The sequence below is a fragment of the Siphateles boraxobius genome, unplaced genomic scaffold (genome assembly GCF_051911475.1).
Source record: "Siphateles boraxobius isolate OS27281-9 unplaced genomic scaffold, OSU_SipBor_1 41, whole genome shotgun sequence".
In the NCBI taxonomy this organism is placed as follows: Eukaryota; Metazoa; Chordata; class Actinopteri; order Cypriniformes; family Leuciscidae; genus Siphateles; species Siphateles boraxobius.
Window position 1 is genome coordinate 29,619,974 of NW_027509042.1, and position 17,360 is coordinate 29,637,333.

General features: G+C 36.9%; 1 protein-coding gene across 4 annotated transcripts in view; it reads left to right on the top strand.

The window, feature by feature from the left end:
- Positions 1-17,360, top strand: part of LOC143706795 (SEC14-like protein 1) — a 213,158-nt gene that overhangs the window by 145,858 nt on the left and 49,940 nt on the right. For 2 of the 4 annotated variants that reach the window (XM_077199104.1, XM_077199105.1), the window contains exon 16: positions 2,078-2,104. The exons of the other annotated variants lie outside the window; for them this stretch is intronic. In XM_077199104.1, the coding sequence (XP_077055219.1) occupies positions 2,078-2,104 (27 nt within the window). The remainder of the gene's footprint in view (positions 1-2,077; positions 2,105-17,360) is intronic. 4 annotated transcript variants of the gene reach the window in all.

Consider the following 17,360-nt stretch of genomic DNA (forward strand, 5'->3'; position numbering starts at 1 on the left):
TGGCTAGAGGAGGAGCTGTCAATCTAGAACTAGTGGACCAATGGTGATGCTTAAGTCTGCCCTAATTTACATGAAACTTGAACTGCAACATTTGGAAAACCAAGTGCAGAACTTGGAAAGAAGAGCGAAGAGAAAAAAAGCACAAGCATACAATTTTTTTTATATTTTAAACGAGCCGTTCGTTCATAAATACGCAAGATCACTGTGAAAATACAGACCGGAAGACAAAAGACAACGAGCCCAGCGCTGAAAAGGTCGCCTTTTTTCGCCTTTATTCGCCATTGGCTTTTGGCTTGCTTAGTTGGGAACATTTAACATTTAATTTTGAATTTAACAATACTATTACAACTTTAATTTCCTGTTATCTCTGTAAAGCTGCTTTGAAACAATTTTTATTGTAAAAAGCGCTATATAAATAAAGGTGACTTAACTGACTTGACTATATGAGCAGAAAATTCAAGAGAGCACAAAGTACAGAGTAATAAAACCAAGGGAAACATAATTTTAAAGTAAACATGAACATAAGTTTAAGTTTTGCGCAAAATAACTTTTAGTGTGTTTAAAGTTTTTTATTAAATGTTTGTTATTCTTTGATTCACGCTTATTATTAAATTTTGATATGTGACCACGTTGTTTGCTCTTCTGATCATTTTGCATATTTTGTTGTGCAATATATTTTTTACATGTGTTTTTAAATGTTTGATTCACACGTATTATTTTTTGATCCGTGACCGCAAAACTTCAAATGGGATATTGATCCCATAGTCTCCCCTCTTCCTCTTCCACTCTGCAGCACACCCCGCTCACTTAGCATTGTAGCATTTTTCAAAACTGGTGAGAACTGACTGGTTCTGAAACGGGTGTTCAATGAAAGCAATTTAATGAAATTGTTTAAATGAAACACATCCTATATGATATTGATCAGATATTTCTACAACAAACATACTATTACAACTTGTATCTGCACAAAATGACGCAAATGCACAAGTGAACTTCAACCAAGTTACATGCTAGTCAGAATGTGGATCTACAACTCCTGTTGTGGATATGCTCTTCCTATAACAACGCACTGAAACTCAGTAATTAAACCCAATGAATTCACAACGTTTTATTACAATAGTGTTGTAAATAATGTTATGTAATGTGACAGTCCAAATCATATTTATTAATGTCATGCATTACTCTTTGAGCAGAATTTATCGCATATAGTATGCATTGTAATATTAAGTTTATTTTGTGTGTGTGTATATATATATATATATATATATATATATATATATATATATATATATATACACACACACACACTCACTCACACACACACACACACACACAAAATAAACATAATATTGCAACTTACAATCGCACACGCAAACCTAATTTTGCTAGTCATAAAGGTGTAACTCCATTGTGGATGCGCTTATCCCGTAACAGCGCTCTAAAACACGATGTACAAAGAATTCACAACATTCTTTTACAGTTGTGTTCTTATTTTAATTTGATGTAGCCTATATTATAAACTTGCGCTGCACATGCAGCACTTAACCGTATTTTCTTTTTCAAAATAATTCTGATCATATTTCAAGCTATTCAAAACTATAATAGCGAACAGTGCGAATCTGAAGTGTCTTAGCTGAAGTAAATAATCCATTATTTATCGGTCAAATTTTCTTATCAGGCTGATAACGATAACATTAAAAATGAACATACAGTATATCGTCCGAAACCGACATGGTGGCCGATATAGCATATCGTGCATCCCTAGTCCCTAATCATTTCATAACTGCCTAGTCATTGCCATTTTTAAATTTTATTTGAATTAAAATAACACTAATGTTACCTCTTTATAGATCTGGTCATAATGTCAGCCTCTTTATTTAAACAGGCTGTTACTTTTTTGTTATTTTGTTATATCTATTTTACCAGTATTATTGGCATATTAAGGTAAAATGTTTGCCATATTAAGATAAAAATAGAGCGAAAAAAGTAATGAGCAGTGTCCAAGCCTGCTGCTTCTTTTTTCTCTCTCTCTCCCTTCTGCTCACAACCACCTTCCTTTCTGTTTCTCCCTGTAAAGAATGGCTTGCTGCGATGTGCAGAGTTTGTAAGTGAACTTGTTTGCTGTTAGCTTAGTGACTGTGCTGTGCTAAAATATTGTGATTTGTTAGCATTATCATCATGCTAACGAAGCTCTGTTAATTCTGTCTGCTCAAACACGCTTGGCTTGAATTTACCCTATATCTCCATTCAGTTTGTGCAGTCTGCTGTAAGCCGACGAGAGGTTAAAATAAGCCTTCATGAAGATTTTATATAAAACTTCAGCATGTTCTGGACTATTTAGGTTCAGTATTTTGTCAAATTATCTGCATTGTCCATTATCATGGTAAACATTTCTTGTGTCACTGATTCTTGAAATAAGGGACAAAACATGTCCTACACACAAAAGGAAAAAATATTAATCTAAATAAAAGTACTTAAGTTACATCTGAAGGAAATCTGTATACTCAGTGCATTCATTGCTTATATTTTAAAATAATTTATTTAGTATTATTTGAAATGCATGCTCCATACTTGGAAGATGCATGCAATGTTACACATTGTGTTACACGTCACAATGTATAACTGCCAAAAAAAAAGTGTTTAAAACTGCAACAAATTAAAAAATATACACTTAAATTGAAGGGCAGAGATATGTAAGATATCAAACAATACAAAAAGTAAACCTTGAATTAAATTTTCCATTTTCCAAGTTTTTTTTTGTTTAAAAAAAATAAATTTAAGTCTTTGCGGTCACAGCTTTAACATGTCAACTCAGTCTTTCTTGTGTGATAATTTTTGTCAATAGTTGTGGGACAAATCTTAGCATTTTTGTTATGTTTAATAAGGCAGCTACAACTGAGGTGGAAAATGTTTCACTTTACAACACATGGTTAAGATGGAAAAATATTAAATCTTGTCAACTCTGTCAGACGTAAACACCATCAGGTTTTATGTCTGAAGAGTTGACTTGTAAACTGATAGAGCTGACATGAGCTCACAAAAACTCTTTATAAAGTGATATAATACAGTACTGGTGAAAAGTTTGGAAAGTCAAGTCACTTTCATTTATATAGCGCTCTTAACAATATAGATTGTTTCAAAGCAGCTTTACAGTGATAATAGGAAATTAAAGTAACTGTTTTGGCTTTACAGCAGGTCTAGAATAAATTTATTGTCTAGTTAAAGTTAGTTTTGATTGATTCACTTTCCTCACAACGATCATTAGTTATTAACTTAGGGGCCGCTAACACGACACCGTTCTAACAGAAAACCCCTCAATGCGATCTGGCCGCTCATTTGCACAAAACAGTGCCTGGTGGCTTGAGAACGCAAACCATGAAATAGGTTCCAGGGTACAAGCCTTGAAGAATTTATAATACAGAATTTTTTATCTCTTCCGCGTAGCCACGTGAACCGGAATTGTCCCAACAACGTTTTATCTGTACAGAGGGGAAGGGAAGGAGGCCTTCACAGTGGAGAGACTAGTTGACACTTCAGGACTGCGTCGTCGTCGTGTCCATGTGATGGTTCCTCATCAGGTCTGGATATGGCCTGGATCCGGCGGTTTGCTGTAAACCTCGGGATAAACAGAGAGACTAATATTAGCGTAGACGCCATCCTTCTTATGATAATCCTTCTTCCCATAAATCCTTCCCAGGATTTATGGGAAGTGTTCCCGGTTCCGGCTGATCTAAACTATCCAGCCTAACATTGAATTATAGAAGTCTATAATGTGTTATGTGTATGCTAAGCCAAAGAGATGTGTTTTTAGTCTAGATTTGGACTGACAGGCTGTGTCTGCTTCCCGGACCATGTTAGGAAGATTGTTCCAAAGTTTTGATGCTAAATAGGAAAAGGATCAACCACTAACAGTCGATTTAGGCCCTGTCCACACAGAGATGCGTTTAGCTGTTTACGTAAAGAAAAAATATCTTATCGGCGTTTCGTCCAGAGGGATCCGGCGTTTTGGGAGACTGAAACCGCTATTTTTTTAAACCGGGTCCCAGAGTGGATAAATCTGAAAACGACACCCTTGCGTTTTCATGTGTACAGCCAATCCGTATATTTTGTGAAACGATGATGTCAACACCCCACGTGTCAACTAGTCAGACATGCTAAGTCAGTCAGTAGCCTACCAGCAACAACAACTGCCGACTACCTGCTTGTGTTCATGCTTCAGAAGCTACTGAGCCTCTTTTATTTCTTTATTTATTATTTAGGCCTACTTTAATGTATTTTTATTTTATTTCTTTATTTTAATTCTTTATTAATTTATATATCGTTCTTATGGCCAATTGCCTGGATTTAATAAATAAACAGAAAATATAGCCAACAATATAATCAAGACATGGAGGCGCCGACGCGATATAACTTCCATTGTTCGTGAACTGGAGCTTATCTCATAAATAGACAGAAACTCAGAAATATTTCTATAGAAAGCTTGACATGTCTACTTTTAAACAAAACAATTCAAAACGAAAAGAAACAGACAACTCTCTTATAATCCGCATGAAGTGTGCATTTTTCTCTATAGGCAGCTTCACAATACTGTGAAGCTGGCGAGCCAGCATCATCACAGAAAACATTAGTTTATTAATAAACAATTAAAATGTCTTGCTATATTTGACACATTCATAATGATTAGGCTATTTGCTGGTTCTTTGTGGCAAGCTTTATGCATCTGCTAACTAATTGAATATCGTGACTCATCCCTATTTTGTACCATGCCATTTATGGTTTTTCATATTGTTCAATGAAGTTCTTGGTTAAAAAGAAAAAAGAAAAGAAGCTACTGTGCCTAATATTATTGTAGACAGCGCGCAAGGTTTATGGTTAAGGTTTATCTTCTTCTCTGTTTTTAGTGTATCTGTGTCAGAATTAAAGCGCCTCATACTGGTCTCGAATGTATACTACATTGGTTTGAGTCGGTTTCAGTGGTTTCGTGTGTACACAGATATTTCTTGAGACGCCGCCGTGTTTACGGAATTTATTTTTAGAACGAGGGAAAAAATACATCGGATAGGGAAAGCTCTGGCTTCGTGTGGATGTGGCCTTAGATATTCTAGGTATCATCAACTGGCCAGAATTTTGAGATCGCAATAGATGTGAAGGAATATAATGCGCTAAGAGCTCGCTCAAGTACAGGGGAGCTAAACTATATTTAAAAATGTATACGATGTTTAATAGGGAGCCAATGCAGTGTTGACAGAACCGGGCTAATATGGTCATACTTTCTGGCTCTGGTAAGAAGTCTAGCGGCTGCATTTTGGACCAACTGTAGTTTATGTATTAAACGTGCATGGCAACCACCCAGTTGAGGATTACAATAATCTATCCTTGATGTCATATACGCATGCACCAATTGTTCGGCATTTTTCATTGAGAGCATATGACGGAATTTAAATATATTTTTAAGATGAAAAAATGCAGTTTTACAGATACTAGACACGTGACTTTCAAATGAAAGATTGGTATGATGATATCTCCTAAGGTTAGCATGTACAGAGTTAACAGCAACAGTCCTAGTACTGAGCCTTGTGGTACACCATACTGAACTTTTGACCGATAAGACATCTCTTCATTTACTGTTACAAACTGATAACGGTCAGATAAGTGTGATTTAAACCATGCTAGTGCAATTCCACTAATGCCAACATAATTTTCGAGTCTATTTAAAAGAATGTTGGGGTCGATAGTGTCAAATGCAGCACTAAGATCGAGTAGCACTAATAGAGAGATTAGGCCTGTCACGATAACAAATTTTGCTGGACGATAAATTGTCCAAGAAATTATTGCGATAAACGATAACGTTGATAATAAATGATAATATTGTCGTTCTGAGACCATTTTCATCTAAAATAATGATAATGGCATAATAATGCAGGTACACCTTTTCAAAGATCAATAAACTTTTATTTCTAAAGACTATTTAAATGAACAAAACAACCAAAAACAATAAAAGCAATGGACTCTCAGTCTCTGTTAACAAAAAATGCACTTACCAATGTGTGACTTCCGTTCACACTGAGAATCATATGCATCATGTACTGTGTGAGCATGCGTTTCATATGAGTATGTGCGCTAGTTTGTGTGTGTGTGTGTGTGTGTGTGTGTGTGTGTGTGTGTATGTGTGTGTGTGCGCTCGCGTCTCATATGAGTATGTGCACGGAGACTTTGTGTGTAGGCTCCGTCTCATTGAGTTTGTGCGTGAGTTTGTGTGTGTGTGCGCGCGCTCGCGTCTCATATGAGTATGTGCGTGGAGAGTCTGTTTGTGTGTGCGTGCACAAACGTCTCATATGAGTGTGCGCGAGTTTGTGTGTGTGCGCGCGTGTCTCATATGTGCGTGGAGAGTTTGTGTGTGCACTCGTGTCTCATATGAGTAGGCTATGTGTGTGTAGAGTTTGCGTGTATGTGCGTGAGAGACTTTAGGTGTGTCGTTGTGCATTTCACATGTATTTGTTTGAGCATTCAGCAGTATACATGTATGTTTGACTACTTAGTATATGTGTATGCAAGTGTTTCATATTTGTGTGCGTGAATGTTTGATTTAAGCCCTAGGCGGCGCCTCATATGAGTGAGAGAGAGCGCGCGAGAGAGAGAGGGACGAGCGAGATGTAGTGCTTGCGCTAAGGCGCTCTGCAATCAAATACGTTTGTAAATAGGCTCAGTAAAAAAAAACAATAATAATTAAAAAAAACATTCGAAAATCAATGTGTGGCGATCAGCGTTGATATTGTCATCCAGTCTCTTTGGTATAGAGAGAGAGAGAGAGAGAGATGAGGGAAACAAACAAGCATGCAAATGAAAATTATCGCGGCTTGAAAAATTATCGAGCTCATTTTTTTTATTGTGCGATTAATTGATTTATTGATTATTGCGACAGGCCTAAGAGAGATACAACCACGATCGGATGATAAGAGCAAATCATTTGTGACTCTAATGAGAGCTTTCTCAATACTATGATACGGTCTAAATCCTGATTGAAAATTCTCACAGATACCATTTCTTTCTAAAAAGGAACATAGTTGTGAAGAAACTGCCTTTTCTAGTATCTTTGACAGAAAAGATAGATTCGAGATCGGCCTGTAATTGACTAATTCTGTAGGATCAAGTTGCGTTTTTTTAACAAGCGGTTTAATCATAGCCAGCTTAAAAGTTTTTGGTACGTATCCTAATGACAAAGATGAATTAATGATATGAAGAAGAGGATCTATGACCTCTGGAAGCATCTCTTTCAATAGTTTAGTCGGTATAGGATCTAACATACATGTTTTATTTTTCTTTAGTTTAGCCACAGTTTCAAATAAATACCTAGGGTTGCTAATGTTAAAAAATAAGCAGATCTAGCAGTTTTCAAGGCCTCTCTGTATGCAATCATGCTCTCTTTCCATGAAATGCGAAATACCACTAGTTTTGTTTTCTTCCAGTTGCGCTCCATTTTTCTGACTGCTCTCTTTAAGCTGCAGTAGGGAGTTTTGAGAAAATGTTGACTTAGCCTGAAAATTTGAACAAGAACAACTTACAGGTCCAACCCCCTTGCTCTCTGCTACGCTACAGCCCTCCCTCCACAGCTCCTCCCCCACAGCGGAGCCTGCCGTGAACGCGCAGGCTAGTAAGCAGGACCACCGATGACGGCGGATTATAAACAGTTATGGAACATTCACTAATAGGGACGAAACATCAACAATATGCTTTACATTGACTATGGCCTGCCCATACTTTGACTACAAACTTGGTCCTCAAATCATTATGTATTTTGCAATACATGTAACTTTATAAGGTTGCACTCTTTCTATAATTATAAATAGCTACTAAGATAACGTTAAAGGATTAGTTCACTTTAAAAAAAAACTTTTGCTGATAATTTACTCACCCCCATGTCATCCAAGATGTCCATGTCTTTCTTTCTTCAGTCGAAAAGAAATTAAGTTTTTTGATGAAAACATTCCAGGCTTTTTCTCCATATAATGGACTTCAATAGGACACAAACGTTTCGAGGACCAAATGACAGTTTCAGCACAGCTTCAAAGGGTTTTAAACGGTACCAGACGATGAATAAGGGTCTTATCTAGTGAAACGATCGGTCATTTCAAAAATAAATAAAAAACTTTAAATTTTATAAGCACAAATGCTCGCCTTGCTCTGTTCTGTGATGCACGTTCGTGATCCTGTTCGAACTCGTTCATCCAAATGAACAAATCTTTTTTCGAGTCATTCGTTCGTTGAATGAACGAAATGACTCCAAAAAAGACTCGTTCAAAATGAACGAATCTTTTTTCGAGTCATTTCGTTCGTTGAATGAACGAAATGACTCGAAAAAAGATTCGTTCATTTGGATGAACTAGTTTGAACAGGAGAGTCACGAACGACGGTACGCGCTCGCGCTGTGCAAGAGAGGGGTGATCAGCGCGTACACGAGCGTGATTGACACTGCTAAGACATTCCTCCTGGCTCTGATTGGTTGTTTCTGACAGGGAGCGGTGTATTTCTGCAAATGGCAGTAGGACCACAGGGAGGAGCCAGAGGAGCTTGATTTTTTCACAGATTATCTGTCTCATATTCTACTTTCAGGACATAATGACAGTTTTAACAAATATTTGTTTACAAAAGCTACCTACTGGAGCTTTAAGGGCCTGTGTGTGCTCGTTGTACCATGCCGTTGGAAAATTTTCTTTAATCTTCTTTAAGCGCAAAGGAGCAACTGTGTCTAAAGTGCTGGAAAAGAGAGAGTTAAGTTTCTGTCGCAATATCGAGTTCTTCTAAGCTATCTGGGATGCTGAAACTGATCAGGAAGATTATTAATAAAGCATTCTTTAGTGGCAGAAGTGATAGGTCTAACATATTTGTAACATGGAGTCGGCTTTGCAGCCTTGGTTAAAATAAGTTTACACGAGACTAGATTATCTGAGATGTCATCACTCTGCTGCAGAATTTCAACAGCATCAACATTGATTCCATGTGATAATATTAGATCTAGAGTATGATTACGACAATGAGTAGGTCCTGACACGTGTTGTCTAACTCCAATAGAGTTAAGAATGTCTTTAAATGCCAATCCCAATGCATCTTTTTCATTATCTACATGTATATTAAAATCACCAACAATTAGGACTTTATCTACGTGCACTTATTGTGTGAAATCATATTTTGTCCATCAAAAGTGTTTTTTCACTTTAATTGAGCGTGAGCAGCTGTGAAGCGGAGGTTTCTGCGCCGAGTCTATTTGTTATGCTCGTGCTCCAGGTGGGAATGCACTCTTTGGTTAACCTGCACGGCGGAAAAAATACTCGCTGCTCACGCTTGCGGTGTGAAACGGCCGTTAAAGTGACCGTAGCCTAACGGTGCGTGTCCACTACAGCGGTAAAACTCTGCTCAGTGCCGCTGACAACGCTATAACACCTCCGTTTTGGAGTGTGTCTGTTGCGAGTGTGTTTAATCTGTTTTTTCTACCCCATGGACCATATAATCATCAGAGATGCACGTGGTTACATTTGGAAATAGACTACATTTGTTTCCAAATTCAAAAAGCAAAGATATCCTGAATATTTTATAAACTTTTGTAAACCCAGCCAGTATAATCACAATTAACACATCCAAACTGAAATATTTAACATGTATATAACAACTGAAAGGGTCTAATTTGTAAATAAAATTATTTACACACTAAATCCTGCATAAACTAAACTATATTATAATCTGCATATTTTTAAACTCACAAGACAGACGTCACAACCCGAACCTCACAGCGATTGGCTGCCGACCGCGTTTTTCGCTTGATATTTGCATAAAGTAGAGAACTGCCAAACCTTTCTCAACACTCAACACTTTCTCCGGTCCGCTGTCAATCCCACAATGCACTGCACGAGCGTGAAGCACGACTTCCGTAGGAATCAATTGAAAACGCTCGCTCTGCTCTGCTCACTCCACGCCGCTCACTCCGCGCCAGTGGACACTCCGCGCCAGTGGACACTCACCGTCAGTGCCGTCGCAGGTGGGGTGCAAGGCCTTGTGCGAACTTGAAATGCGAGCCCCCCCCCCCCCCCGACACACACACCCCCCTCAGGCTCTGAACGTTAGAATAATTGCCTGCGCAGCCTACTTGTTAGCCTTGTCCGCTTAAATTAATTATAAATAAACATAAAAAACTAATAAGCTATTTGCAGTATATTAAATCGTTTTTGACCTAATTATTTGGCACTGAAATGACACACTCTGTCGGCTCATCACGTGCACCTGCGCAATATAGCCTATGATTTCCGAAAATAGTACTATGTCAACTAGTGATATCAGCACAAGAACTGTCAAGGAATATGCAACATAATTTAGACAATTGTTTTTGTCATATGTAATAATAACTGACTCAGCTTCGCGGCTGAGACAAGAAATAGATGTTTTAAAAGGTATTACATTGAAACCTGTTGAATAGAGTGTAAATTTAGTTTGTGGGTAGACTAAATAATGATAAGCGGATAAAAAAAAATTAAGTTAATGATCTCCATACGGGTGAATCAATCGTATGGAGATCATTAACTTACATTTTTTTTACTGGCTCAAAACAAATACAGCGAAATTGCTAATACCGTCGTTGTGTGCGGGTGCGCCTGCAGTTGTAAAACGATTATTACTAATTGGCATATTTCAATGTTTTATGCCAGTTCTTATATGTTCATACATATAGCCTACTCAAAACAGACGGGGCAACCTAACGCAGACAAGTTAGCTCACCGTTTTTAGGTGATATGCCATCTTTGTAGTCGTGCTGTGATATGTAAACTGTTGCTTGCAAACTTTGCATTTGACTTTTTTTCCGTTATCTATCAGGGATGCAAACAGCGCGCTTTTCGGCGCCACACGCTTTTTTCACGTCAGTTTGGGTGACTTGTGTCTGAGACTGAGAGGGTCTTATTATAATTTCACAAAGTCATCTGAAGCCATTCCATAGCTTAATGTGTTGGACAGAAGTCTTTTTACATTATTAAATCAAAGTTTACGGAAACTCGTTTTCCCTCCTCTGCGGCTGTCAATCATTCTCTATTCAGTATTCAAAACTGCGCGCGCGCCTCGTCCGGTTACAGCAGGATGCACGGTAAAACTCTCTCCAATATGATATATTCACATTATAGTGCTTGATCTGTAGATAAAAGGCTGTGGATTTGCATAAAATTACTTTATTTTGTGTATTTGTATATTATGTTTGTTGCTGTTTTTAAACGACTCGCTACCGTGCCTGTTAGCACAAGGACTATGAATCGGCATCAAACGCACAATAACTGGAATTTAAAACTGTGAAGAAACAAATGATCAATAAACTGTTGGACAGATATACACTAGGATTTGTGCACTCGACATTTCTTCGCTTTGTGCCGTGAACTTTTAAATGCGCACTTGTGCAGCGCAGCGCAGCACTGCACACTGTGACTCCATGTTGCTTTGAGCACATCATTCTGCACCCGCGATGCGCATACATGCTTTGTGCGCTCTGTTTTGAAGCGTTCATGGTTTTGCGCACTGAAAGATTATTAAAAGCCTATATTTTTTTTTATACCTATCCTGCACAATACATTTAAAATAAATATAATTCAACTGTATATTATTTCTGTGTAGTGTAGTGTAGGGTATATAAATATATACACTTCTGAATTCTTGACATTCATATATAAATATAAAATTGTGAAATGTATGATTGCATGATTACATTTTATAAGAGTACTAATAGTAATTTGTTTTTATTAACATGTTTAGTTTTTATAAAATTACTGTGCAGATTTTTTCAAGAATTACTTTTTGCTGCTGATTTATACACTCATTAAGTTTAATAAAAATACATAAAACATGTAATCTTACACTGCAAAATGATAACTTACAAAGGATTAAATTCATCACAATTATGGATATTTTCCGCGGGGCGAGGGCTTCGATAACCTCTCTCTTTTTTGACCATACATCTATTTTCATAAAATGCTGCCACACTGCCGATATCTTTGACATGGTAGAGGAGGACTGACAGTAAATTAAACGCTCACAATTAAATTAATATTCAGCAAACCACCATACACCAATGCCTTCTAGTACTTTCTTCAATCTGTCTCCAGTGGGTTGGGTTAATCCAAAAAAGTGTAAACAGGGGGGGGGGGGGGGGGGGGTGTTTTGAAGACAGACTGTTACCTGTGAAACAGGGGTGCTCTGAAAACACCCCCATTAGCAATTAGGGCTTTCCACCTGATGAAATTAACACGTCAAAAATCGACCAATCAGAATTTTGATTGATCCAGAACGTATCGACCAATAAATAGGGGGGGGGACGGCCCCCTAGTGGTGCGAGGCCCTGTGCGGTTGCACAGTTCGCACAGCCCTTGCGACGGCTCTGCTCACCGTAATATAGTAAACATGCAGCTGCTTGCTCTTAAAGGGATAGTTCACCCAAAATGAAAATTCTGTCCTTATTTACTCACTCTAATGTTGTTTCAACCCTGTATTAATTTCTTGCTTATGCTGAACACAAAAGAAGATATTTTGAAGAATGTTTCTATCCAAATTGACTCATTTGACAAATCCCCATTGACTTCTATAGTAGTAAAAAAATATACCATGGAAGTCTCTGGGGACCAGCAACTGTTTGGTTACCCACATTCTTCAAAATAATTTTTATTTTCAACTGAAGAAAGAAACTTTCTAAACAGGTTTAAAACAACTTGAGAGAATAAATTATGACAATTTTAATTTTGGGGGGAACGATCCCTTAATGTTAATAATAGGGGTGTGCACGAATATTCAAATTTTCGAATATTCGATCTGTAATTATTATTCGAAAAATAAAATGCTATTCGAATTTTACTACGTTGCTTTGCTGGCCGTAAATGCAGTGAATCCATGATAAATCCCAAGCACTAACTCACAGTTATAACTAATACCACTGGGTGTCGCTGTGGAGTTGTTCGTATTTGATCACATAATGTTGTCGTCTGCCTCGCGAAGTTTGGAATTACTTGAAAATGATGAAAATTATCTTACTACATGATCTTACAAAAATGGAATTACTTTTGATCAAATAAATTAATTATTCTAATGATATTCAATAATATCATCACCACAATGAGAAATCACATGAATAGGGCTGTCACTTTTGTGAAAAAATCCTGTTCGATTTTTGAGACATATGTGTTCATTGAATCGATTGTAAAATCGATTTTTTCCATGTCTAACGACGTTTCCATTTTCAACACCAAATATTGGCAAATCCACGGACAACTAACCGGCATTAGGACGAACGTAAAGAGGGCGCTTGAGACGCGCACAAGTCAGCAATATTTCTGATGATTTATTGGCGTGAAGTTTTTTGCACAATGACAAACAGGAGTGCAGCATTCAAGGATTGAAATTAACACCCGCCAAATTCGGATAAAATGAACCTTGGCGGGTAACGCTGTCATATCACGAGCCAATTTGGCATGTTTCTATACACGGGTTTCTTGTATACAAACAATACCGGATGCGCGCGCATCCAGGGGGCAAAAAAACTCTATCTGTTATGCCGAGTTCTGTAAAAGAACATTGTAATTAACGTAGATTTCGCATTGTTTGTAATTTCTTGTTGACTCAATAATAAACTGCAATTTCAGAGATGGATCTGTTTGTTTGTGTTTCAATATAACATTATGTAAAACGTCCAACTGTTTACGAATCAAAATCCGGACATACTGTGATGCATGTATGAATTATCATGTTAGACTAAGTTAGTAATTTAATAGCCTCTATAGAGCCCGAATTTGCTTTTAAATAAGTTAACCTTGTTTACGTTACTTTACGACCTGCAACATATCATGACTGCACACATAGGCTATAACGTTACTTTACTGTAAATCAAAGATTTGACGATGGATTATGTGGACTACCTCCGACCGTGGCGATTATATTAAAAAACTTACTCTCAGCAATGGTGAGATCTTGCCGGATCCCTATACGCAATACCTGACGATCTTTGGATTGTGGATGACAAGAAGTGGCCAGCAATTGTATGGCCTGATATATGTATATGTATATATATATATATATATATATATATATATATATATATATATATATATATATATATATATAGCCTAATTGTCTAATTCAGACACCAAGCGTGTATACAAGAGAAATGATTAGAGCGTACAAATCCCTTGATGCATACAACTACGTGCTATGTGGTCATGTGCAGCTCGTCAAATACTTTGATGCTGCACCGGATTTTTGCGTGTTGAGGTCAGATGTGCTCCCTATCAAAGGCAAGGCATTAAAGCCAAGCCTTATGGTGCCTGGGTGTATGTCCATAAGGGCCTTGGTTACATCATTACGGCTAACTGCAAATGCATGGCAGGGTAGGCCTACGTCTATCCAAATGTATCTGCCATCAGAAACCCTTTACTCCTCCGGTACGAAGACCGCGGGTCTTTTGCCCCCTGGCTGCGTGCGCAAGCAGTGATGACGTCGCCGAGAAATCCATGTATGTTTACCCACTTTGCTGGGGAAGTTCGTGTAAGCCAAATCTGCGTGGATTTAGCGCAAATACGCAACTCGTGAGTCCTCGTGATATATTAAATACACCGTATTGCGCAGAATCTGCGCATTTCTGGCTTGCTTGAACACTGACGTCACTAAGCAACAAATAACGGCGCCCTTGTTCACTTGCACTGAAGTAATAGCGAATATTAAAAAGCATTTGGTTAACAGAAAAGACATTGTTATTTTCCAACATCCTACATGTTCTGTGTACTGTATTGATCTGTCTATCTAAAAAACATTTTTGGTTAAAAAAAAAGGCAGTTAAAATCGATTCTCTATTTTCGTTTTCGAAACTTGTGTTGGTCGGTCCGATCGATTGTGCAATCGATTTTCGAACGTAAAGTGACAGCCCTACACATGAAATCCAAGCAGAACTCGAATGAGGAAAGGTAGCTGTCCATCACTGCATTAACGACTGCAGGCAAGCGCAGCTGGTCCCCGTGTGATCCGAAATGATAACTTATCGAATTCCAAAATGATTTTTAGATATACTTCCTTTAGATTTCATTGAGGGAGACTGGTTTAAGAACAGAAAACGCAGAGTGCTGTTAGAAACTTAGAGCACCGTTATCTTCGTGTCTCTGAAACGTCTGTCAGTGCAGCGCGTTTTCTCACTCGAGCATAAAGTGCTGGCGGCGCCCCTGCATGTGGATATTACCCTTTTGTTTTTCTCAACATAAACGTGAAACAATAAGCTATTGTTTTTCTCAACATAAACTTGAAACAATATGAACACGATAATCATATGCTGACTGGAATATAGGCCATGTGTAAGTTCTGTACGATATCTGGCGCAGTCTGCTTTATTAGCCGTTTTTTTTCTGTTCGTGCTGCTTGAGCTTAAATACTTTTGTTCTTTATATTTTTTTACACATTGGCCTACTGTTTAATGTTTTCAATAAAAATAAAACTTTAACATATATTGTAAGCTTGTTATGTATATTGCCTCATCGAAAGCTTGTTCAGAAATGGTGACAAAAACGTACGTCTAAAAAATAACGTATTTTTTGTTAAACGTCATTTAAAAAACGAATATTCGATTTTTATGAGCCCGAATATTCGAATGCAATATTTTTGAAAAATTTCCATCCCTAGTTAATAAAACAACAAAACACTAAGAGAAAATCACTCACTGCTCTTGATTGAGAACTTGAATAGTAGTGTTTATAAGAATCAGTGTATAATTTATAGTGTCTATACATGCTTTATTTTTATATTTGTTCATTTAAGTTCTTTCTTGAATGCTACTGTTAAATACACCTACTATAGCTGAAAAATAAAGCAGTTTATTTCGTTTGTATATTATGTTGTGTAAATGTAATGTGTATTTTTGTTCTTATTTTTGAATAACAAAGAAAATAATGACAAAGGTTTTTTATCTTCGCCACAGTGGCCTAAATGTCTGCCATTCTTTTTTTATTTTATATTTTGTTACATTGTAAGTCTTTGTTTTTAAAATAGGGACATTAGTTTGGCTGTAATGCTCAGTCACTTGCAAAATAGTAAAACCAACATGAAAAAGAATTGTCATAAAATCGTGAATCATGATTTTCCTGAAAAAAAATCGCGATGATATTTACCTAATCTTATTTACCTAAGAACATTGGTTATATAAGCTAAATATTAAAAATGAGGGAAGATAATTAAGGAATTTATTAACTGGATTGTTCGTAATTGTAAATACTGAACACCATTATTATATAAGTGATGGATCAAATTAAAATAGCATGCTTTGTAGTGGATCTGACGGAGAAGTTGTCTGATAAATTTTTAGAAAAACATTTTCATAAAAACCTGTTCCCTTACATGGTCCATTTTCGGAGACTTTTGTTTTGTCCCTTATTGCTAGAATCAGTGACTTGACTTTCATAGAACGTCAGGCCTGTTCACACCAAGTCTGACTTTGCGGCACAGTAAGATTTAAAAAATAAAACGATGCATCTCTACCCTTTTTTTTTTTTCAATTTCATGGTACCTTGAACATTCATTGAATAATGAAAAACTGGCAGCAAATAATCAGAGAAAAGATGTGATATAGCATATGTCTGCTGCATATGTATATTAATAGTACTGTTAACTTGGACTACTTATTACCAAAATACCTTGGACTCCTGTATTACAGTACTATTAAGTCACACAATTTTTTATTATTTCCATAGTTCCGTTCCAGAAGATTGACAACATTTCAGTTGTTGTGGTGGGTTGTATTTTGCACTGAAGCATGTGAATGACGGGAGTGCATTTTGATTTAAATAGGCATGCAAATTTATTTATTTATTCAGAAAATTGTTAAGATTTACATTAAGATTGTCTATATAGTTTTTAGCCAACTATAGCAAGTTTGTTTGCAAACTTTTGTGTCAATTATTGTAACACACTTGTGAACAAGCCTTAAAGTTCACAAAAAAATGAAAATTCTGTCATCATTTACTCATGTTGTTCCAAACCTACAAGACTTTTGTTCATCTTCTGAACACAAATTCAGATATTTTTTAATGAAATCTGAAAGATTTCTGTCCCTCCATTGACATTCTACGCAACTAACACTTTGACGCTTCATAAAGAGATTGTAAAACTAATCCATATGAATTGAGTGGTTTAGTCCAAATTTTCTGAAAATACACAATCGCATTATGATGAAAAGACTGAATTTTGTCTTTAACGGTAAACGTCTTACTGTTGTAACCCTCATTCCCTGATGGAGGGAATGGAGACGTTGTGTCGAAATACTGACACTAAGGATCGCTCTTTGAAGACCCAGACACCTCTGACTTATT